Raw genomic sequence first — 25441 nt, 5'->3', positions numbered from 1 at the left:
TGTATAAATCCAATCCATTATAAGGGTCCACTGCATGAATGACACCGAGTGGCTTTTGTTAGCTGCAAGATGTTCCCAAGAGAGATGAGCTATTCGACGGTTTCTGTCATTTTGAATTATTTTTGTAGTAACTTTGTTTTGCAGTATAATAAAACCCATTTCTTGAAGATTAAACCTGTACCTGTATGTTCTTGGCTGCTTGGTCCTTGATAGTTATAGATTGAAGAAGGCTCTTGGATGAGAAGAAAAATGTCTTCAGAAACTTTTTTCTTTTTTCAAGCTCTTAAGAGTGTTAGATGTATTATTTGTGAATTTTACTGAAATTATCAAAATTGCCCAAGGACACAACGGCCAGGACAGAGAGCCCGGGAATCGAGCCGGCGACCTTCCGGTTACAGATACAGAGGGCCCGGTGGCGCCAGTGTCCAGCAGCCTCGCCGCTGTCAGTGCGCCCCAGGGCAGCTGTGGCTACAATGTAGCTGCCATCACCAGTGTGTGAATGACTGAATGTAGTGTAAGCAGGTAATGTAAATCTTTAATGATGCTAATTTACTTAAATGACATCAGCATTCATTCCAATAATTAATCAACTTTGCATTCCAACAACAGTTTACAGTTCAGATTATGATCAAACGTTTATTCTGATACTTTATTGTCTCTAACTTGGTATGCTCCTTAATGAGTGTTACGTGTTGCAGGTTTCCATTTATATAACACAGGACACATATCAGGATCATTTCTGCATGTTTCTACTCAGTTTGTTTCAACAATAGCAATAATAAAACAACAATAACAATAAAAAGAACAAAACCTGTCTTTTCTCTCTGTATCTACTGAATCTACTTTGAAATGGAGCTGGAGATTGCCGGTCGAATCAGCTCTTCCATTATTAGAGCAAGGGTGTGGCACAACTGTTTAGCCTGAAACAGAGATTTAAAAATTAAATTAGACTTGAATGCAAAAATCTTTTGACGACTTCTTTGGTGATGTGTGTCACTGACACCAAATTAGAAGTTAACCCACTGCACAAAATATATTTTGACATGTGAGTAATCATTTATTGAAAAAGTCTTTAAATGAGAGGATTTATAACACTGGAGAAAGTAAATGGATGTTTTTTTAATGTATTAAGGGATGCTTTGGTCAAATGTTAAAACAACTGATTGAATAAAAAAGATTAATTGGAAATGCCAAATTATGGAAAACAAATAGTATGAAAAACCCCCAGAAGTATCAGGACATTTTTATCCTCTAATCCGACTGTGGAACAGACCAAACGAGGAAAATGCTTTTTTGTTCCAGAAAAATACAGAACACACACAGTGAAATAAAAACATCAAAAAGTCATTACCTGTTTGAGATGAAGGGTGATTCTTTTAGGAGCAGCTGGATTGCCATAGTCGATGTCCACGGCTGGCACCTTGCCTTTTTTATTGGGGTGAATGGTGCGCATGAACTGAACATCAGTCAGAGGAATCCGAAACACTTGCTCCTGCATCAAATAGAGACAACAACAAAACAGCTGATATGATGTATCATACACCTTTTGCTTAGCATTAGCAGAGAGATTTGTGGCTTGACACAGGACAAATTATGCTTCAGACTTATTTAATGAAAAAACACTAAACTCTATGAAAAAATCATCAGGTTCAGAAAAGAAGGACAGAAGGCAAGAGACACTCTTTAAAAGACCAGCACCTGTGTTTTGGAGTGTAGGAACAGCACTCCTTCCTGGTTGATGCAGACCACACACGGAGAAGGACAACCACGCTGGCTCACCTTCTCAGCCAGGAAAGTGTTGGATCCAAACTGGGGCAGAGAACTCAGAGTCTCTGAAAAATACAGAATTTAGACAAATATTAGCAACAGAGGAGGAAGAGAAAAGATGAGCTAGAGAAGAGATACTACCTACCAATGAATTGTACTTTGGCATGTTGAGGGCTAAGGGACTGCATGGCAGCAATCCGACCCTGACAGAAAGTGAGGATCTCCTCCACTTTATTACGGAGCCCAGTCTGTGAAGGCAGGTACCCCTTTATTTCTGACCTTAAAGAGAAATGCACAAATCAGTATATACATACATTTATTAACATTACATATATGATGTTAGTGACATGTTTCAAAGAATAAAATTTGCCAGAAAGTTTTTCAAAAGTGTTTCTCTTTATTGTCCGAGAACACTGTATTCAGTGCTTACAATACAAATCAGGACACGCCTACTCATTTAGTCATCAAAACTGGATAAAACCCTTTGATGGATACAACCCTGGCAAAATCAAGTGGCCAGCGTTGAACTTGGAAACTAAAACAGTGCAGTTCCTCAACTCATTTATTCAGATAGGAAGGAAGGGGCTGCTTGGATTGACAGGGCTGTTGACACAGGGAGTTACTACTACTTTTGGTATGTGAAATTCTAGCATATTACTTCTGTGTCTGTAATTTGCCACGATAAAGTTATGAATATAACTTGCTAGCCTCAATTGCTAACGTAGCACCCCACCTTCTTTCTTGACCATTTTAAATTATGACTGCATGATATTTCTTGAGATATTCGCAATAGTTCAAATCACCCACACCACTGAAGAATGTAAAATATAAAACATTTTTTTTTACCCAATCAGATGGCTGTTCTAAAAACTAAAAATAAATAAATAAATAAATTAAGTATCATCAAGTATCACACCTCTGTAAAGTGGGAAGAACAACTTTTTATTTGTATTTTTATATTTTGAATTTAACCAAACAAAAATATGTTAATTAGTCAGATTTTTAAAGAAAGCAGAAACACACACAAGGCAGAGCTCTTTGAGGCAACAACAGGTGATTAAAGGTAGTCTTTTATAAACAGTCCACTCTTAAACTGATTATTGTGATTACTCACAGTGAGGGCTGGTCCTGCAGGCCCAGAGCCAGATGCTGCAGGGCTGACAGCACTGCTATCTGCTGGATTGTTGATGACCCTCCTGTGACAGGAGGAAGCATCAGTTGCCCGCTCAGATAGTCTGCAAGAAGCTACACACAAACACACACAAGCAGTAATGGTTAGATTAGAATAAGATTATTCAAGCTACATTCAAGTCATTATGTTACCTGTTGGTAGTGGAAATCCACATAAAGGTCATTGATAAAAGAAAGAGGCATTCTCCACATCACTCTTCTCAGCAACAAGGAGCTTGAGTTGTCCTCCACCAGAAAGTCAAACAGGTACTCCTCAAAATGAAGGGGACGCACCATCCCATCTAAGAAGTAGGGAGCAGAGGAGTAAGGAAGGGGGCAAAAATCTGTTCATCTGTTTCTTAACCCCGTGGCTTTCATCCACAAACATCTACACTGAAGGGACAACATAAAAGAACAACTTGAATGCTTGAACCCTGTAGTGAGGAATCCCGTGCTTGTGCTGTTTTGTTGGGAAATGGTTGGGTTCAGTTGTTCTGCACTGTATTGGTTTTTTTTGTTTTGTTTTTTTCAATATACCTTGGTGTTAAGACAATGCCTTTTTTAGGAAAAATATTTCTCATTTCAGGCAACCATGACTTTACAGTAAAAGCACCACGTGGGTACTAATATAGTGAAAACAAACAAGCATTATGAAACATTATTTCATAATGCTTACGGGCGATCGTGGCTCAAGAGTTGGGAGTTCGCCTTGTAATCGGAAGGTTGCCGGTTTGAGCCCCGGCTCGGACAGTCTCGGTCGTTGTGTGCTTGGGCAAGACACTTCACCTACCGCCTACTGGTGTTGGCCAGAAGGGCCGATGGCGCGATATGGCAGCCTCGCTTCTGTCAGTCTGCCCCAGGGCAGCTGTGGTTACAACTGTAGCTGCTTCCACCAGTGTGTGAATGTGAGAGTGAATGGGTGGATGACTGGGTGTGTAAAGCGCTTTGGGGTCCCTGGGGGGGGGCTAGTAAAAGCGCTATACAAATACAGGCCATTTACCATTATTTTAATAATAAAAAAAAGTAAGCAACAGAAGTAAATGTGAGCCTGTTCTACCCTTCTTTTAAAAGTTTTCTGCTGGCATTAAATTTGTAATGAAAAATGTATTTCAAATGAGAAAAACACTTTAATATTATTAATATTATACATACATGCACAAATATTTATACATGAAGGTGATATGCTATGCATAGTTTTTCAAAGATTTACAAATTATTAATTTTGTATATTAATTAATTTAGAAATAGGATTGCAGATTTTTTGATATATTTGCACATAATAGATTTAAAGAATGCTTTAAAGACAGGAGTTTGAAGTTGTACAGTACAGTACTTAATTTGAGTTGACCTTTTTTTTCTGTGTCAGACATAGATGTCATTATTCTGGTTTACCTTGTTGTCTAATGACAAGGATGGAGAACTCTTTGAGTTCTTTGAGTTGGGTGATGCCCATTTCTTTACACAACTCCATTACCACATCTTCAGTGACCTATGTGAAACAATAAAAATTACACCATAGAATATTAATAATAAATAATATAAAGATGGTTTTACTGATGGATAAATATGTATAAATAAATCTTACACTGAAGTTTTTTATTTGTATGGGAAATTCCACTCCTCCTGGCAGGTGGATAGGAATATAGATAGAAGTTTGGCCAGCCTGAAGAAAAGGAAAACACACTCAAAATGAGATCTGCTGAATTAATTACATTCAGTTCATTTAAGGCTTTTTTTTGTTTTTTAGCTGGGTCAGGACCCTACAACCAAGAACAGGGAGAGACCTCCGGCAGAGCCAGTATCAAGGAGGCACAGTCATCTACTGTGGCTGGATTGGGTGTCAAAGGAAAGAGAAGAAAAACAAAAACAAAAAAAAGAAAATAGAGAGAACAAGAACAACAAATGGAACAAAACATAAACACATAGAGAGACTAAGCAAAAGTTAATGACATGCTATAGTGGAGCATAAACACATAGGGAGTGAAAAAAAGGAGTGTCCAAAAAAGCACTCCTCAGCACTCTAAATGAATAGTAGCCTAAATAATGGATGATTCACCTAATCAAAGTCTAAATAACAGTTTTCATCCAATGAAAGCTTAATCTTAAAAGAAAAGAAAAGAAGGCATCTTCTCCCGAAATCCCGAGCTGGCCCTGATAACTGAAAGCTCTGCATCTTATTCTACTTTTGCAAAGTGTCAGAATCACAAATAAGTCTATAGTCTGAGAGCAAAGTCTACTGTAAGGGTGGTAATATGAAATATTCATTATCATATGATGAGGCCAGATCAATCAGAACTTTGTATTGTTTGAGTGAGTAAGTCAACTTGCCAGTATTGCTTCTATCTCAGGATATGAGGGGATATTGCGGCGACCACCAAAGCGAAGAGAGCGCTGGAGGTTATCATGACTCAAAGATGCCAGTTCTGAGGAGGACATCATATTAGTGAAGAAGCTATTGAAACATGAAATTGACATATAAGTTTTTTCCTCATCAAAACAACTTCCTCTACCATGGTATGGGTGCACATAATCCTGAGAGATGTCATCGAGGTAGCGTGTGATATAAGGCTGCAGTGTAGTAGAGCAAGGGAAAAAGCCAGCCACCACACTGAGTAGTTGCCAACCTAAGGAACAGCTGGATCTGCAGATTCAAGATCAGATAATAATGGCAAAGAATACATTTGCAATTTGTAAACAAAAGTAAATTTGAAAAATTAAAAATCTCTTTAAGAACCCAAATCTGTTCAATCGCAGTTTACGGCTTTTAAATAGACTCTTTACTTTTGATAGGCTTACTTTTTTGGGTTGTTGGTAGTTTGCTTGATAACCTGGCAGAATATTTCATCCCTCAGCAGTTCCTTTTCCTTCCCTAGCTGAACAGAAGTGAGAGAGTCATTACTATTAAAGCAAAAGTCCACCCAACTTACAGAAACGGTTTGAATATGCACTCACCAGAAGAATCTGCCTCAGACACTCTGGCTGGCTGCTGTTCTTCCTCACTGGCATGTCTCCCATGTACTCCATCATGTCTGAAAGGACAGACAAATGCGTGGATGAAGAAAGAACAGGAAAAAAAGTTTCAATGTATAATACCATGTGTTATTGTGGGTACACTCACTTGTGAAACACTGAATAGATAACTCATTGATTTCAGGGTCATTATAGAGAATGAGAGATTCCTGGACGGGAGTCTGTGTGAAAAAGACACACATCACAGTTAGCTTTTAGTTTTATTATTTCACAAAGCTTCATTAACACTGACTAGATTCAAATAAGTATAATAATAATAATAATGGATTGGATTTATACAGCACTTTTCAAGGCACCCAAAGCGCTTTACAATTCCACTATTCATTCACTCTCACATTCACACACTGGTGGAGGCAGCTACAGTTGTAACCACAGCTGCCCTGTGTGGAAGGACTAGAAGGACTAGTACTATATTGGCTGATGTAGCCCAGAGCAAATCATCTGTCTAAGGAAAAGGGCCGGACTCTCTCCATGGACACATTTTAAGTGTGTGTTTAGCACAGTTGAAGGGGGTCTTGATCAAACGGTTTCAAATTTTATTGGAATACATTTAACTATTAATCACAATTTTGCCAAATAAAAGGATCTGGCTTGCATCAGTCACATGATGACCATTAACCAACCAGAGATTGTTATTAGGATGTTAAGAGGCTTTGGAGATAAAGTCTTTCCAAAACGTTGTAGCTATGTAACCTTGGCTGATAAACTTGATAAACTTGATCCTTATGTTCAGTTTCAGTCTGGTAACCTGACTGTGGCCATCAAAAACAAACCGATTATCAGAACTGTTGTATAGCTTTATCATTGGGCCGTTTTGAGTCTGATCTATCATTGCTGACTGAACACTAGAGCAGGGCGATATGACCAAAAATATTTATCACGATATACATTTGAAAATTTGCGATAACAATATAACTGACGATATAATTGACACTTGACAAAATACTTTACAACTCCACAACTTTATTAGTGCAAAAAAACAAAACAAAAAACATCAATGTATTTTCACTTAAACAAGCAGCTGTTTTTTATGTGCATTAAAGTTATATAAAAATTTAACAGTGCAAATGTAAATTCCTCGCTGACAGTTTAACCAAAAGGCATTTCCAGTGGAAACTGGCCGACATATCCTCAGCATAACCATGTAGAATATCCACAAAACTTAAAAAGAGGTTATACACACACAGAGCAGAGTACGTAACACTCCGCGAGGCTCCCGCCTACGATAGCCGTAATGCTCCGATAATCCATCAAGCGGTGCGGGTTCGTAGCTTAGCAAAGTCGTACTAAAACATTTGACAGATTTTCGAGCGCATAAAATCGTTTCGAGGTCAGTAAACACAACCAGAGTTCATACATAAGGCACACGGGATTATAAGGGGCTCTGTCGATTTTCAGAAAAATCAAAGGATTGATTTTAAGTGCGCCGTATTTTCCAAACAACACGGTAATAACGACGGCCCGCTAGCATGCGCTACCAAAAATAGTGCTTTGTTGTGTATCTGACGGACGAAAGCTAAACCAGTTCCACACCAGTGAAGTTGCAGCACTTTTAATTCAATTCAATTCAATTCAATTTTATTTATATAGCGCCAAATCACAACAAAAGTCGCCTCAAGGCGCTTCATAGATACAGAGAAAAACCAATTCTGGTTCATCCGTTTCATTTAACGATCCGCTTTCGCTCTTCTCATTCTCCATTGCCGCCATGATTTTTCTGCCATGTGTGTATGAAAACAAAGGCACTGCGCATGCGTGTTTTACCCATATTCTATCGCGTAACGATATTCTTATCGTTACCCAACATTATACCGGTATTACCGTGAACGGTATGATATGGCCCAGCCCTAGTGAACACCCTCTTTATCTGGAGATTATAGGACACCTTTAGCTAGCAAAAAGATGTATAAGGAATCATTTGTCCCAAGCATAGCTGGACTGGCAGTTGCCCGATGGGGATTTTTCGTTTTTATGGGCCGATGGGTTTTTTTTCCGTTTTTTTCCGTAACGGTATAAACACTGAAAGGTGGTGGATTGGCCAGATGAAGGGAGATGTGAAAAAATAACTCAGTTGTTTGGTGGTGGCTATTGCGGAGCTTCTACAGATTCAGTAACATTAGCAAGTGGTGGAGGCCAGCAGGTGGATGATAGAAAGGCAGGAGGAGCAGAGACCCGAGGCGGTGAACTGAACTTCAGGTAAGAAGTTATGACCTGCAGTCTATCTGGGTCAGATATAAACCAAGTTTAGGTGGAGTTTATTTTCGTTGTGCTGACTTTTTACAATAACAATAAGGCATATTTTACTGCAGGAAGGCATCTATTATAGGTGTGCATTGACTATTGGTTATAGGATTAGATCTAACTAATTTCACACTAAAACATGTGGTCATATGACATCAGAGGGACTGCAACAACTTACCTCTGTGTATTCAATCACTTGTGAAAAATTCCTTCCGTTGACTGGCAGACCTGTTGTCCCCAGTCTTCAATAAACAAAGAAGGGTGGAACAAAGTTATACTTTCCATGTTATGTGACCCCAAACCACTTCAGCATAGTTCACAATAATACTTAGCATACTTTTATCCTACCTGAAGTACTTCATGGCAAAGTCAGCCATCGGTGAGTTCACCTCTAAGTTGAGGACTGAGCCCTGCATTGAGCTCTGTTGTGATCTCTGGAGAGATCCATGCACCAAACCGTGGGGTGAAGCCTCTCTTCCAGGCTGCTTTGAATTAGGGCTGCCCATGTGTCTGTTGATGAGAGCTGGAGATGGAACTTTGGGTGGGCTGACAGTCTTCCTCATGCTTTTCCTCTTCTCATCTCTGTTTAGATTGAGACAGTGGTAGTCTGGGGCTGCAGATGGCTGGGTGAGGCCTTCTGGAAAAAGACCAGAACGTCCTCCCTTGTTGCCAAAACGCCAGCCTGGTGAAACAGACAAATCTAATTAGACTGGAAACAATGAAAATAATATGTGTCTTAGTAACTAACATGACTTTACCTGGCTCTAGCCCTTCCATTGGCAGCAGTTTGATTATATCACCCTTATTGAAGCTGAGTAGACTCTTGTCATCTGTTACAAAACTCTTCAGGGCAACTACATGGTTTGAGTCCTAAAGGGAGGAGTGAGAGATGAACTAAAATTGAAGAGGCTCTAAAGACAAGGAGACTCTGAATATAAGCTGAAAACCTTTAAAATTATCGACCATGGAATGAACTATGATTATCAAAAGAGTACCTTGATGAGTTCCAGGATGAATGACTGAATCATAGCAATGATCTGAGGAGCCCTGCGTGACTGCAACACCAGTTTTTCACTCTTCAGCTTCAGAGCCACTGTGTCTTCACCCTGAAGTTCAGCTGACAGCACCTCTGCAAAACTTTATTCATGAAGACCCACGTTAACATTTAGTGCAATAACCAACAGCAACAATGAATTAAAATATCAAAGATGTAGCAAAAACGTCCATAAGGAATAGCACACGAGACCTGTGATAGTTATTACCATAGCAACTTAATCTAGCTGATGAAAACAGTGGAACAATATAGCTGCTGATATCTTGGGAGCGTGAACTTTGGACTGTACTTGAAAGCCACGTTATGAAAACGACTGACAGGCAAAGTTAACAATGTTTGTTTTCGTGGCCATGACGTGTTTTTCACTGAGCTGCAGGGGAGAGGTGGTGTTGGCCAATTTAGGGGCAGTTCCAGGTCAGGCTGGCATATTTTGCTAATGAGGATGATAAATAAATAAATAATATTTTAGGACAGTGATTCTCAAACTTTTCACAACAAGTACCACCTCATAAAATATATCGCTTTTCCTTTAATGCGTAGAATTAGTAATGCAGACTTGCTGGCGTATGTATATGTGGATGTGCAGATGTATGTACGGGCGTATGTTATCTTCCCATGACCTCATATTGTTTCTGTTTTTTCTTTTTCTTTTTTATTATTTTATCTTGTTGCACAAAAATGTTCCTAAATAAATAAAAAGTGTCAAAAAAAATAAATAAAATATATCGCTTTTAAAGTTATGAAACTTATGAACTTATGACCGACATTAAAGTACAGTAGTATAGGCCTATTTAAAACCATATACAGTTTACATGAGACAATTTTATTTCTTATATGGATTTTATTCATTTTAATTGTCATAAACAGGGTGTGACAAGTGATAATAATAACAACTGTAGGTGGGATGTCTGGTCTTTAGGTGATGACGTATAATCCTGCTTCCGGGTCCAAACTACTGTGTTTATTAAGGCTGTTGTGTTTTTAACATGTTTTTAATGCTTTGTATCTTGTTCTATTTAATCTGAACAAGCCCCTAATAAAAGGCAGTGATCACTGTCGGCCTCTCTCAGATTTTATTGCCACTATTCATTTTAAAGCCCAGTTTTTAAACCCTTACGATCTAACTACAGCCCAGCCCATGCAGCAGTATATTAATGACTGACCTCATATTGTGGATGGATTATCTCAGTTGTTCTCCTGGCTGAAGTTTGGTCTGTTTACAGCACCCTGCCATGTGATTGCATTTGTCCCTAACCATCGGGAATCCTTACGTTAATTTTTATTGAGTGGAAAAAAAAAAGCGTATGTGGCCGAGCTGTACATTTTAATTTTTCAGAAATCCCTCAGTCAGAACATGGTATAATTATTTAATCTTAAATATTTTTCAGAGACTTCCTGTGTACCACTAGAGGGAGCCTGCAGTTTGAGAATGACTGTTTTAGGATAATAAATAATGAACTTTACGTAGAGATAATTACATTTTATATCATTTATGTAGCATGTATGTTATGGATCCAGATGAGATTTTTTATTTTAATTTTAAAAATGGATAGTATGTAGAATGTACATACACAGTGAGAAAGTATTTAAAATAAATACCTTACTCTCATGTGAATTTGTGCATGCAAATGCTCACCTGTAACCTTTGAGTAGCCGGAGATGTTTGGGGTTTATCCCCAATGCCCTCACCATCTTAAGGAGACGAATCCCGCGATGAGACACACCCAACACCTGGGCATCCCCACTGGCTGGCTGCGTACAAACAGGAGATGCTTGCAAATAAATCTCTGTAAGAAGTGTAAATAGATTCTACTGTATTGCACTTTAAACTACACAGCTCATGACTTTAGTGCCTCAATCAAGACCCAATATCTCAATCATACCCCTGAACATACTGTATATGTTATTATAATAGAAACATCAAAATGGGCAGAAACAATCCAGAGTAATGTTGAATCTGAATTCATCAATCTTATTTTTCATATGGTGCAATCTTCCAGCTGATACCATGGAGATACTCAACCAATCAGAGTAATATTACCTCATGGTGAACCCTGCATACTCTACACACATTTTTCCCCATCCGATCTGTTAGGTTGAAATTGTTAAATGTTGTCATTGTGTTACTTAAATTTGTAAATCTTAGTTCAATTACTATGGGTGTTTGTGTAAACTGTGTCACAGAATAAAAGGCTGCAGGGGAAGCTCTTTCTTCAAAGTGGTCTGAGACCAAGGGCAGAAGGGCTGCTCTGAGATCCTTCCCGTGCTAGCGTGTGAAAAGCCGGTTAAAGCTGTTCGTCTTGCTTCTTTGCTTCGTTAATAGGAATAAGTCTCTAAACCAGCGGGGCCTGTGGAAGCGCACACCCAACACAATCCCATCCATGTGTTCATGCATACAGATGCCAGTAACGTTGTGGTTGCAGTACTTCAGGATCTACTAAATACTAAGGAAGGGGCGCAAAAATAAACTGTTTGAAGAGGGAGATTGTTTCAAATACAATGTGTCAAAACAACAACCAATATCACCAAACAGACAACTTTTCGGTGCAGTTTGACACATAATCTGTCTGTGCTGCATCCGTTTGAATCATATCTATCGAACAAACTCCAGTTTGTTCATGTAACAGGGAAGTCCTCTTCACACATAAATGTTAATTATGGAAATCCACGGGTTTAGTGCTACGACTAATTACGTTTTTAATGTAGCTAATTACATGGAGTATAATTGGAAGGCACAGCATAGGTTTTCATTGCTTTGCAGACGATACCCAGCTTTAGACTATCTCTACTTTTAAGATTAGGCTTCAAACTTTCCTTTTTGCTAAAGCATATAGTTAGGGCTGGACCAGGTGACCCTGAATCCTCCCTTAGTTATGCTGCAATAGACGTAGGCTGCCGGGGATTCCCATGATGCATTGAGTTTTTCCTTTCCAGTCACCTTTCTCACTCACTATGTGTTAACAGACCTCTCTGTATTGAATCATATCTGTTATTAATCTCTGTCTCTCTTCCACAGCATGTCTTTATCCTGTCTTCCTTCTCTCACCCCAACCAATCACAGCAGATGGCCCCGCCCCTCCCTGAGCCTGGTTCTGCCGGAGGTTTCTTCCTGTTAAAAGGGAGTTTTTCCTTCCCACTGTCGCCAAAGTGCTGCTCATAGGGGGTCATATGATTGTTGGGTTTATCTCTGTATCTATGAAGCGCCTTGAGGCGACTTTTGTTGTGATTTGGCGCTATATAAATAAAATTGAATTGAAATTGAATTGAATCTATCCATGAAGCCAGATAACACACACCAAAGTAGTTAAACTGCAGGAATTTCTTGAACACATGACGACCTGGATGACCTTAAATTTCTGGCTAGTTAGATGCCCTATTCATATGATCAATGAGGCTGACGGCTAGAATAAGATCTTATCTTAATCACATACAAAACTGTGTGTGATTGACAAAGGCTGTGTGGGAAAATCCTGGTAGATTTGCAGCTACTGAAATATTAAAACATATATAAATATATGTTGAAATATCTGCAGGACCTCTTGGTCCTCTTGGACCTCTGCATGCCTGAATGCATTGAGTTGCTGCTATTTGATTGGTTGCTTAGATAGAATAACCTGAATCTATACCTGTTTTTGAATAGTTATACTAAATAAAGGTGTGGAAGAGTGTATATTGTAGAATACAGCTGGCTAAACACACAAAGAGCAGTAAAGCTCAGAGAAGCAGCAGCCGAACTCGACTGATCACAGAACGGACAGTACAGTCTGGATGTTTTTTACTTTGATTTTTTGGTCTGCTCACCTTCACAGGGAACAGACGAGTAAAGTAGTTTTCCCAGTTGTCTCGAGCTGCAATGACAATCCTCTTCTTCATGTTGTTGTCCTGGATGGTGTTTATAGTTGTTCCTACGTTGAAATTTGCTATTGTGGGTGGCAAAAATGGTGTAACTGAGTCACATTCTTTCAAGCCGCTGGCGGATAATGATTGGAAAAGCAGCATTAAGGTTTCTGATAAACTATCAAAATCTTACCCAGCAGATCTTTCATCTTCCTTCTCTCCTCTCTGCTGATCTTCTCGCAGCTGTCAGAGTAAGTGTCCTTGATTATCTAAAAAAAAAAGAAAGTAAAAATAGAGTATTAGAGTCTCTATGTGTGTCTACCATGTCTATCAGATATATGGATGAACCAAAGAAATATACAGACCTGTTCACACAACAGATTAAGAATATAGGGCTGGTTAAACATCTCTCTGGGGTAAAAAACCTGCACATAAAACTTGCAGTTACTAACATGGACTTATAACAACATCCATCCATCCATCCATCCATCCATCCATCCATCCATCCATCCATCCGCTTCCGCTTATACTTTTGAGGGTCGCAGGGGGTGCTGGATCCTATCCCAGCTGCCATAGGGCAAGAGGCGGGGTACACCCTGGACAGGTCACCAGTCTGTCGCAGGGCCAACACACTTATAACAGCAGTACTTCAAATTCCAAGTGTAGTGAAATGCCGTTTTTAATTGCATTGCGTCATGGTCCGCTGGGCTCCACCTTCAGGCAGAGACTCCAATCAGCTTCCACACCTGGTTCCAATCAAGTCACCAGCATATAAGACCAGCATTCACAACAGACCTCTGCCAGATTTTCTGCTAACTCACGACCCACCTGGCAGTCGCACTTCCCAAGCTAAACTACTCACATCTACACCTGCCTGCCTCCCTGCCAAGTTCCTCACTCCAAGTATATTCTGGACCCTCTCTGGACACTCCTCACCCGGAACCCCTTGGACGCCCCCTCCTCGCATGACACTTTAACCTGCAACACGTAAGCCCTAACCACCATAGTCTAATCCTTCAGCTGTGATTCACTAGACTGCCACTGACTGCTTGTCTCCTCTCATTATAGTGACTGCGTACCTCCATCCAAGCCGCTGCCCCTTTTTCCATTCCCAGGATCCATCCATGAAATCTAGCACCTAGTCATAGCACTGAGTTTCATGTTCATAGTTTGACCTCATAGTTCTCAGTTCATAGCATTCATAGTTTCCTGCTTTGTAAGTTAACTAGGCACTGTAAATAAAGCACTGTGTTCACGCCCGTTTTGCCTCCCTCTGTGTTTGCATTTGAGTCCACACCCACAGCCTGGCCCTCTCGGCCGTAACACATCGTCCGCTTAAATATTAACACATTTTTTACTTTTAGGCTGGACTGCTATAACAATTATTTTCTGGCTTTCTTAAAAACCGCTAATGCGTTCAATTGCTCCAGAATTGTGCAGTGAGGGTAATGACAGCAGTTGTCAGACTGCTGGCTTACTTGTGGTTCCTAAGAACAACAAGTAAGTAGAATGGGAGGGAGAGCCTTCAGCTTTTAGGCCCATCTTCTGTGGAACCAGCTACTATTCAGGAGCCAAACAAACTCTTCTGCTTTCAACATTAGACTTAAAACTTCCCTTTTTGATAAAGCAGGTCTGGATCAGGGGACCCTAAATCCTCCCATAGTTACACTGCAATAGGCCTCGTCTGCTGGGGGCTGCCCTACTGCACGGAGTGTTTTTTGTGCTTACACACCACTCTATATTTTCAGTAGTTATTATAAATATCTGACTCTCTTGCACATTGATTATTTTGTCCTGTCTTCCATTCATCACTCCCACCTTAATTTCGGTTCTGCTGAAGATTTCTTCCTGTTTAAAGGAAGTTTTTCCTTTAAACAGTTGTGAAGTGTTTGGTTAAAGGGGGCAATTTAGTTACTGCGTTTTACCTTAAACACCTTCAGGCAGTTGCCTGAAGGTGTTTGTGATTTGGCAGAAACAAAATTGAATTTTATGAAAGACCTTGGTCTTTCAAGAAAGGAGTTTCTCCTCTTATAACAATCTTGTTTCCACAAAACCCACTGCATCCCTATTTGATGGGTCCTTCACAATAGTAAGAAGGACCCAAAACAGTACCCATATAAGTGAACCTCCTAATTGTTTTTGTGTGCATGCAAATCTTACTTCTTTCCGCAGGAACAGTTTTCCTGGCATGTTGTAGTATGAGAAGTAAACCCCAGCAGAGAAGCGGTGGAGTTTGGACTGAATGCCTCCGTCCTCTGGCATATCATCATCTATAGTTAATACACAGTAAACTAAAGTTACTGACAAAGATACATGCCCTCAGTTCTATATGAGGGCATATAGAACTGTTGTCGGCCGATGCTATTTATCAGCCAAATATGTCACAGAATAATGCTGATGTATGGGGAAACATGAAGTCAGGGGACACCCACTTATTGATGGAGCAGCCATTGATGGTGGCTCAGGGATGTCCTGAAAGCCTGGGGAAGGTGGTGGGGAGTCAGGGGGAGAAGGAGGAGGGTGCTGGGGCTGCTGGGAGCTGAACAGGTCCTCCAGGGAGCGCTGTTTCTGTCTCATGCTGTTGGAGATGACTCTGCGACCCCTTGTTGATGGTGGAGATTTCTGTGGTGAACGGGTCTTTGGAGAAGGGGGTGGAGGAGGCACCCACTGTTTCTACATACAGGAAGGATGTCAAACTGTTAAAGAATTACCTAATTAAGAGTGTAATTGCATAAACAAACAAAAAAGATTTGTTTGCATTCTGACCTTCTGTTGTGCCACTGGTGCTTTGTTTTTAAGCTTAGCCAGAGCTTCCTCTTTGGGGTTACTCTTCTTTACAAATGATTTTGCAGGATATCTGCAAAGAGGAGAAAAAAGAGATGTAGAAAACAAGACAATTCTATTAAGGTTTCATTTACATGCACGCTCTCAACACGTTTTGTTATGAACTGATAGAATATGAGTAAAACGAGCTTAAGATGTAAAATCTGATAAAAGGAAACAAAAAAAACATTAGTTTTAATTTTTTTTTAAATTCCAGGGAAAAGATGCCTAAATCTCTGAGTCATAATTAATACTGGCGTACAAACAAAGAGAGCAGGAGGCCTAACATCACCACCAATGCTATAGAGTGGGAAGAAGAAAACCACTGTGTGTAAGATGGGAGACGGACAACCAGTGGGCAATCTGCAGAGAACAAAAGAGCTAAATAATATCTTTAACAGGGTTAGGTTAGTTTATACCATTGTGGTGCCTCCTCCATCACACATCCTGGATTCCATACACTTCTACTACTTTCAGCGCTTTTCCCTTTTCCTCAACTTCCTCATATAATGAACCCCTTCCCTATTGTCATTTTTGGCTAGGTTAAGTGACAGCAGGAGAAACTACACGAGAGCAAGGCTGCAGTCCCCGATGACATCATCCCCAAAGTTCTAAGGACCTGGGATGGTGACCCTTTTACAACCTGAGTCAGTACACAAAAAGGGAATAAACTGGCTCTATGTCCTTAGGACGCAGAGATGCTTCAAAGTGAACAGCAACATGTTAGGGATTTTCTCTCAGTCTGTTTTAGAGAGTGCACCTCCTATGGTCTGTTAGAGGAGCAACATCAGAGCTGCCGACATCAACAGACTGAATTGGTCAGGATAGCCATGTGACTGGCTGCAAAGTGGACACATTCACCAACATTTGGTGAAAGCTCCAATTATGTTTAAAGTGATACTCAAACCTCTGACAATCTAAAATGCCTTTCCATTTCCCCCCAACATTTATACTGACTCATCTTTGGTAGTTTTTCATCACATGTAAGATATAAAGAAGGCTCAAGCATCCAGATGATTAAAGGAAACTTCAATTTCAGACTTTAATGGAAATGTGTACACAGAGGATGAAGTGCTCAGACCTGACGGGCTGAAAGGGTTCGGGTTCTGGTTGTGGTCGGCTGTTGAACTGTTTGATGATTTCCCGAATGTTGGAAGTGGGTTCAGGTTGAGGCTTAGTGAGGGGAGTTGGGGTTGGTTTTTCTTTTCGGGGGTCAACTTCCCTTGCAGGATGTTTCACTATGGGAGACAAAACGCAGGAAATGTAAGATATAAACACTAGCAAGCCTTCCTAATATGCTGCTGATCCCCATAGTGGCACCAAAACAGCCTGCTGAGGTCAGACTTCTGCAGTAAAGATGCCCTGTGCCATCAGTTACCGAGTCATTAGCAGCAGATTCTATTACGGATCTTTTCACATGTAAGTTTTTGGCTTGGACTATTATCTGAACCGAACCCACTTTCTTTGATGGTTCAGTATTTTGGCCAATTTTCATTAAGTATGAAAGGTCATCACTGAAGCTATTGACAGGAACATGAATTACAGTAACACATCAGTGAAGGTTAGAGTTTGTAATTAAAATATGCTGCAACAATACTATAAAAAGTTCAAATGAAAGTGTACAGGAGAGCAAAGAATCCTGATTAAAAAAGAAACAGCAGTATTGTAACACTGTTGCATATAAGGAGAGGTAGCCCAAATAGTAAATAATGTAAGAATAATGGTATGTTATGTCAAGTTCTTAGCTGCATGATAAAAATGCTTAAGCAAAATTAAAAAAAAAACAATGTAACATGCAAACGACATAAACCTTGGCTCAGACTTTTACGTGTAAAAAGACTTGAATCCATAATGTTTTTGGTACAAAATATTATTATTTACTATCATTTTACCATTTATTTGGTAGTTAGTTTGGAGATTACCCTGAATTAAAATGAGCTTTTTAGAGGAAGGATCAGTTCAGAGAACCCTTGAACTTGTAAAATCCTCTTACCTTCTGGCTTAGGTGCTACAGGTGGGGGCAAAGGAGGAGTTAATGGAGGTGAGTGCTGTTGCTGTCTGGTTGTGCTTGGGGCTTGACGTGTCTTTAGGGTTTTAGGGTCTTTAGAGTTGGGCTGAGTGGCTGTAGGGCAAAAAAACACAACAGGAGCAATCACTGAAAATGCAAATTTAATTCTATAAATAGAAAAACAATATTTAAACCTCCTGTAAAACATAAAAACATCACAACATGGACCAACTAGTCAAAAGCAACTCCATAAAGATTGCAGCCTAAAATCATTTAATGTGTATATTTTGACTTGAGGACCTTCTTAACTTAACCTCCTCCGTGAATCGCAACCTTATCGTGGTGGAGGGGTTTGTGTGTCCCAGGGATCCCAGGGGCTATGTTGTCTGGGGGCTTTTGCCCCCTGGTAGGGTCTCCCATGGCAAATTGGTCCTGGGTGAGGGACCAGACAAAGAGCGATTCAGAAGACCCTTATGAAAAGAACACAGAGGGAACAGTTTACCCTGCCCGGGATAGGGTTACCGGGGCCCCGCCCTGGAGCCAGGCCCGGGGAGGGTGCCCGAGGGCGAGCGTCTGGTGGCCGGGCCTTAGACATGGGCCCATCCTCCCGCAGGCCCACCACCCGCAGGAGGCGCCATAGGGGTCGGGTGCATTGTGTGTCGGGTGGCGGCCAGGAGCGGAGGCCCTGGTGGACTGACCCCCCGGCTGCCAAGACTGGCAATAGGGACATGGAATGTCCCTATTGGAGGAGTTCAAGTATCTCGGGGTCTTGTTCGCGAGTGATGGGAGAAGGGAGCTTCAGTAATGCAGATGCTGCACCGGTCCGTCGTGGTGAAGAGGGAGCTGAGTGTAAAAGCGAAGCTCTCAATTTACCGGTCGATCTACGTCCCTACCCTCACCTATGGCCACGAGCTGTGGGTAGTGACCGAAAGAACGAGATCGCGGATACAAGCGGCAGAAATGAGCTTCCTCCGAAGGGCGGCTGGCCTCTCCCTTAGAGATAGGATGAGAAGTTCGGCCATCCGGGAGGGGCTCAGAGTAGAGCCGCTGCTGCTCCACATCGAAAGGAGCCAGCTGAGGTGGTTTGGGCATCTGACAAGGATGCCTCCTGGGCGCCTCCTGGGTGAGGTGTTCCAGGCATGTCCCACTGGGAGGAGGCCCCGGGCCGACCCAGGACACGCTGGAGAGATTATATCTCTCGGCTGGCCTGGGAACGCCTTGGTGTTCCCCTGGATAAGCTGGAGGAGGTGGCTGGGGAGAGGGAGGACTGGGCCTCTTTGCTTAGGCTGCTGCCCCCGCGACCCGGCCTCGGATAAAGCGGATGAAGATGGATGGATGGATGGATGGACCTTCTTAACAAAAATATCCCGTAAAGCCAGGCTAAACACCCCAACCGGTCACAGCAGATGGCCGCACCTCCCTGAGCCTGGTTCTGCTGGAGGTTTCTTCCTGTTAAAAGGGAGTTTTTCCTTCCCACTGTCGCCAAAGTGCTGCTCATAGGGGGTCATATGATTGTTGGGTTTTTCTCTGTATCTATGAAGCGCCTTGAGGCGACTTTTGTTGTGATTTGGCGCTATATAAATAAAATTGAATTGAATTGAATAAACCCCTGGCTTTACAAAGTCATGAATCAAGCATTCAAGAAAATATGGAATCAAGAAAAATTCTTGGGCATGAATCTGACCAATACATTGGAGATAAAAGCGTGGTGAAAGGGAAAAGGTTATTGCAGAAATTTATAAATGTTATACATGACTTGTTGGCAAACAATCTGTCAAACATATATCTTGTGAATGACATTAAGTCATTTGAGCAAGAAAGAACATTTTGCTGTTGAACTCACCAATCTTCTGGAAGAAGTCCCTCTTATCTTTGACAGAGTATAGCTCATCTGGATCTAAGTTTACTTCTGTTTCTGGCTGTAAAAGTAACATTTAAATGATAAGGAGAAAGAAGCGCATAATGACATGACAATATTGTTTCACATTCACAGAGTTTGAGGTAAAAAACCCAAATTGAAAGACTAAAGCAAACACTGTCTGTATCCTACGTTGTAAGCGTATTGACCAGCTGTTTTCAGAAACAAGTCAGTTATCATTTCAATTGAATAATATATATGTATTTGCAAGTCATTTATAAAAGATTGTACACTGAAATACTAAAGATTTTGGGGATTTTTGATTAATAATCTGCTTTATAATTTGCGAGCTCCAGTTCAGTCACATCTATGCGTATGTTGTAGAGAATCCCTCACATTACACTGCTGCCAGGATCAACAGTTTCAAAATACGGACAGCTACCTGTAATTTCAGTCTGGACGGGTAAAAAATGCTGCCATGTAGGAGGTAAAGAACAAGAAACAGTTCATAGTTAAAGCAAAGGAAAGCAGTACATAACTAGCTTAAATAAACTACCACATGGAAAAATTATGTTTTGTTCATTTTGACATTTACAGTATAGGGCCAGAAAAGTATTAATTTGTCACATTAATGTTGTGTCATAACAGTAAAGTTTTTACAGTGTCAGTGAATCATTCCTACAGTTCAAAATGCAGCCGGGGTTACTGTGGAGAAGCAGGGATTGGTGTGATTAGGTCAATCCCTAAGGTGGGGTTAGGAGAGGTGTGTTGGCGCAATACTTTACGCTCTTCTGGCAGCTGTAAATAAATGTAGATTTGTGCATTCGACAGCACAGCAACTATCTGGCGTTTTGTTAAACTGTGATTGATGGCAAAGGAGTGCAAAGGTCTGCAGTACTGTTTTTCCCTCTAGGTGGATGCATCCCACTAGCTCTGACGCCATGTGAAAAAAGTCTGTGGGTGTGGGCAGGACTGGATACAAATATTGCGGGAGCGGGTGGATGTGACAGAGAGGGAAAGTGGGAGTGGGCAGTAATGCTCAGAAATTCAAGGGGGCAAGGATTTTTAAAAAAAAATGTCACAGCAAGTAACCAACTGAATACAAGTACCACACTGACAGTGTTTTGAAAAGTAGTTTCTCACACAATATACTATACTATATATATATATATATATATATATATATATATATATATATATATATATATATATATATATATATATATATGTATATATATTTATATAAATACCTCTGCCTCAGGCTGACTGTAGTTTTGGGTGATTTTAGGTGCAGATGCTTTGGACTGGACAGGTGGGGGTGAGCGAGACTGAGGAGGAGGTGAACTTGAACGGTCTTTAGAACGCCGTTCCGACCTACGCCTCCGTTCCCTCTCATCCTCCTGCCTTCTTTCCTGTTCCCTCTGCCTTTGTTCCTCCCTCTTCAGTCTCTCCTGCTCCTTCTTCTGCTGCTCCTGTGCCTGCTGCTGGGACAGAGTCATTGCCTGCATGGTCATCTGCTGGGCCTGAGAGGACAGGGGAGAAATTTAAACTTTGGCCTTACGAGGGATGAAGGGGTGATAAAGGATGTGAACAAAATGATCATCATAGTGCTGACCATGACAAGGGCTTGCTGGTTGATTAGAGCCTGTTGCGTTGCTGCTGCCATCTGCATGGGGTCAGCAGCAGGAGCAGGCATGGGAGCCTGAGGCATCATCATGGCTGTGTATGATCAATTATGAGAAATTGTTACACATATTTAAATACATATATAAAACTCCGCAAACACAGTGCTTATAAACTGTTTCATGCATATATAATTTTGTTTTTTTGCACTTCCAGTGATTTGCTCCACCAGAGCCGTCTTGTGATGACAAATGTTGCACTTTGACCACAAATGTTGATGGTCAAAGTGCGACCTGACGTAGCGTTGGCATTTAATTATTTTGTGATGATTAGGGACAGATTATGCAGAGTGAGTCACGACAATCCCATTCAGGAAGAATGCACACAGTTGTTGGTACCAGTTGTTTGGGGGGAGGGGGTAGCTGCTGGACCAGTTGGCTGTTCCAAGAGCGCCATTGTGCCTGTTTAGTTAATAGAGGTCTCATTTAAGCGCATTGGCATGGACCTCATTGGGCCATTTCACTGGAGTGCACGGGGATATCACTTTGTATTCGTTCTGATGCAGGTTAATGCAACACAATATCCCAAAGCAGTGCTGTTGTGCTGCATTTCAGCAAAGAGTGCAGTGCAGGCACTGTTTCAAGTCATATCCTGAGTCGGGATCCCAGGGTAGAGATACCGACAGACCAGGGCACTTTGTTCATGTCTTGCACACAAGAAGAAGTACTGGGCATTAAACCTTTTGGACCAGCGTTTACCACCCTCAGACTAATGAGTTGGTGGATTGCCTGAATGAGACTAAGACTCCCTAGACTTAGGCTACGTTCACACTGCAGGTCTTAATACTCAATTCCGATTTTTTGATCAAATCCGAATTTTTTTGTCTGCTCGTTCACACAAATAAAATGCGACAGCAAACGTGCTCTAGTGTGAACGCTCAAAGCGGCCCGGATGCGCAAAAGAAGACGTCACACACAACGCGCTCTGTTTAGACCCAGCAAACAATATTGTTTGACTGATGGACCTTAATATAAAGACTTCAGACTTCACGTTTCCCAATTTTTGCTTTAAGTTATTTTGTTATTTACATAATAATGTAAATAACCTAATAATGATCCTTATTGCTGTTTTAGAGGAGCGCTGCTTCAAAGGATAGCTGCAGATTTCTGTCAGAATCTGCAGATTATGCAGTACAAATAAAATGTTCATGTTTCTCCAACGCTGTCTTCCCAACAGTGTCACTAACATCTACACCGGATGGCCAGGAAGCGTTCGCGATGTCTTCTTGGGCACTTCTCCGACGCTGATAATTGGTGTCTGTCTTGTGTCAGTGACGTAAAAGACGGATTTAATGCGACATGACCGTTCACACAGCAGTTGCTTTCTGAAACATCGCATATATATCGGATTCGGATTTGAAAATATCGGATTTGTGCCGTTCACACTGTCACACCATGATCGGATATGGGTCGCATAGAGTCAAAAAAGTCAGATTTGATGTGCTTTCGCCTGCAGTGTGAACGTAGCCTAAAGGACATGGGGTTACATGGCGGAGTGTCATGTGCTAGAGGGGGTGGGGTGGGGGGGTGGGGTGGGGATGCAGTGGGTCCAGGAGGCAGTGTCAGAGGAGGCTGGTTGGCTGTCCCTTAGGAGGCGGTAGTTGACCTACCAATAATCTGCATCATATGAGCCCAGGTCTGAAAAAAATGAATAAGAACTGTTGGAGAATTACCTGGCATGGCTGGCATCATGGGATTTACACCATAACTGGGCATTGCGGGGTTGACTGGTGCTCCTATACATACAGAAAGTAACATATGGAGATTTAAGGAATTGAAACATTTTCTGTAATTTATTTGAATCCATAACTTAAAAAAATCCAAAACATAAAAATTAAACCGCATATATATTCTAAAAGATAACCAGTATAAGCGATATACATATATATTATACATACACAGATATGAGATATGAAACTCCACATGGAATAAACCAAGAAACAGCATTAACCAAATCAGCTTTAAAATGGCTTTAAAAACAACAACAAAAAGAACAACAGTGTTTATTTTAACTGCTGAATATATACAGCAGGTACGTTTAGGCCCAACCTGACCCCTGATAAAAACCGTCACCTATTAGATATCTCCAAATTGAAATCAGACAGCACTAGACCTATAAAAGATATTCTCTAGTTTGTGAAACTATGCTTGTTTAGTGTATGTCTACAAAGCACGCTAATGATATCCCCCTTTTTAAGAGGTTAAAAAGATCAAGAATTATCAAGAATGACGAAAATTATAAACAGAATGTGAAAAAACTACAAATTCAACACTGCATATATAAGTTGTCTGTATAGCCCATCATGTCGTATGTCAAGAAGGGATAATGGTTCACCGCTTTTCAGTGTTGAAGGATAGGCAGTAAACTAATGAGGCTTGCAGTACGGTTACATTAGTTAACTATACTGAAGTGTGCCTTCTACAGGGCCCCCTAACTGCATATCAAATGGAGATCTTAAAACAAACCTGGCTGGCCTAAAGACACATTCATAATCAATGGCATGACAAAAAGTGAATATTTTCTCAATGATGCCAGAAGAAGTGAAGACTTGATTCTTTATATCAGAAATGTAATTAATTACTTACCGAAAGGATAGCTTGGCATTGTCATAGGCATACCTGTAAAAATGGTGTTTTAGTGTGCAGGTAATAAAAATGGCACATAACAAGCTAAAAGCCTGTCTTTCAAAAATGTGTATAAGATATATGACGAGCAGCAATACAATTTCAGTTCATGTGTCCAAGTAATCCCAGGTGCCAGGGGCGTCTGTTGTCCCCTGGTCTCCCAAACCAAATTGTTCCTGGGTGAGGGGTCAGACAGAGTAATTCAATCAACCCTTATGAAAAGAACTAAAACAAGGGACCAGGCATCTTAGATGAGAGATGAAATGTCTTCATGAAACTTAAAAAAGGCCAGTTACTTTCTTCCCAAGCTCCTTCAACTGGTTACATATAGTAGAGCTCATCTCAACTCACTTACTTGGGCTCCATAACCAATCTCCTGGAGAGGGTTTGGACTCTATTCCAGTCTGGAGTTGCCCTTGAGGAATTGGCCTTTTGTTTTTTTTCTCCTCTTTTTTTGCCTTTCCCATCTGGCAGTGTAGCAATCAGAATTATTGTCTGAAGGCCAAGAAAAATGCCCAACAGATTCAACATGACTTTCTGTTAGTCTTGAATCAATTTTGGCACCATTCGGGATCTCATTAGGGAAAGCATTGCTCTACTCACAGGGTGTGGTGGGGTGCTGCTGAACTCAACTGAGGATATGGTCAAGTGGTAAAAGGAATACGTTGAGGACCTCTTTAACCACACTGACATGCCTTCTGTAGAGGAAGCAGAGTCGCCCATCACACTGCTACCCACCTGGCAAGATGGGTAATTCATGCCCCCCAGGGGGGCGGAGCAGAAAGGAAAGATCTTCCATTTGTTGAACCCTGGTCAATGCAGTTTTTTTGTCCTGGATGCAGAACACTCAACCAGCTCTTTGTCCTGTTTTTTTTTTTTGCATACTCAGGAGTATGGGGTGTTCTAGCTTGTTGTTGTGAGCCAAAGGAGAAATGTGAGCTTGGTCCACATTTCTGGCAATAGGTTTGACTCATTTCCAGTGGTTGTTGGACTCTGCCACAGCTGCCATTAGTCAATGATTCTTTTTATAATTTTATGGACATAATTTCTAGGTGTAGGTGGATCTGCTGGCTTCATCAGGCTTCATTGCAAGTAGAGTTGGCCTCCAGCTTGCACTGGAGTTGTTTGCAACCTAGTGTGAAGCACCTCCAAATCTGAGGCCATGGTCCTCAGTCAGAAAAGGCTGGAGCGCCCACGCCGGGTCATCAATGAATTGCTGCTCCAAGTGGAGTAGTTTAGGTATCTTGTGGTCTTGTTCACGAGTGAGGAGAGAGGGGAGGAAGTGAGTGATAGAAGGATTGGGACCAAAGCTGGATGGATGCAAACGATGTACCGCTTCATCATGG

General features: G+C 41.1%; 1 protein-coding gene across 1 annotated transcript in view; it reads right to left on the bottom strand.

Annotated features, from left to right (window-relative positions):
* Positions 1-513: 513 nt before the first annotated feature.
* Positions 514-25441, bottom strand: part of myo15b (myosin XVB) — a 68122-nt gene continuing 43194 nt past the window's right edge. The window contains exons 23-53 of the mRNA XM_087845225.1: positions 24057-24089; positions 23144-23206; positions 21404-21507; positions 21039-21311; positions 19774-19849; positions 17916-18044; positions 17004-17160; positions 15866-15956; positions 15532-15772; positions 15260-15369; positions 13465-13524; positions 13293-13368; positions 13064-13182; positions 10899-11014; positions 9204-9345; positions 8967-9078; positions 8557-8890; positions 8387-8450; positions 6056-6128; positions 5890-5966; positions 5734-5810; positions 5448-5578; positions 5266-5360; positions 4523-4600; positions 4330-4426; positions 3091-3239; positions 2882-3012; positions 1913-2046; positions 1699-1832; positions 1352-1492; positions 514-920 (exon numbers count right to left, since the gene is read on the bottom strand). Coding sequence (XP_087701351.1) covers positions 840-920; positions 1352-1492; positions 1699-1832; positions 1913-2046; positions 2882-3012; positions 3091-3239; positions 4330-4426; positions 4523-4600; positions 5266-5360; positions 5448-5578; positions 5734-5810; positions 5890-5966; positions 6056-6128; positions 8387-8450; positions 8557-8890; positions 8967-9078; positions 9204-9345; positions 10899-11014; positions 13064-13182; positions 13293-13368; positions 13465-13524; positions 15260-15369; positions 15532-15772; positions 15866-15956; positions 17004-17160; positions 17916-18044; positions 19774-19849; positions 21039-21311; positions 21404-21507; positions 23144-23206; positions 24057-24089 — 3698 coding nt within the window. The 3' untranslated portion in view covers positions 514-839. The remainder of the gene's footprint in view (positions 921-1351; positions 1493-1698; positions 1833-1912; positions 2047-2881; positions 3013-3090; positions 3240-4329; positions 4427-4522; positions 4601-5265; positions 5361-5447; positions 5579-5733; positions 5811-5889; positions 5967-6055; positions 6129-8386; positions 8451-8556; positions 8891-8966; positions 9079-9203; positions 9346-10898; positions 11015-13063; positions 13183-13292; positions 13369-13464; positions 13525-15259; positions 15370-15531; positions 15773-15865; positions 15957-17003; positions 17161-17915; positions 18045-19773; positions 19850-21038; positions 21312-21403; positions 21508-23143; positions 23207-24056; positions 24090-25441) is intronic.

This window comes from Neolamprologus brichardi, chromosome 8, assembly GCF_056152115.1.
Source record: "Neolamprologus brichardi isolate AB-2024 chromosome 8, ASM5615211v1, whole genome shotgun sequence".
NCBI classification, from domain to species: Eukaryota; Metazoa; Chordata; class Actinopteri; order Cichliformes; family Cichlidae; genus Neolamprologus; species Neolamprologus brichardi.
The sequence above is the reverse complement of the archived record's forward strand: the minus strand, read 5'-3'. Positions and strand labels throughout refer to the sequence as shown.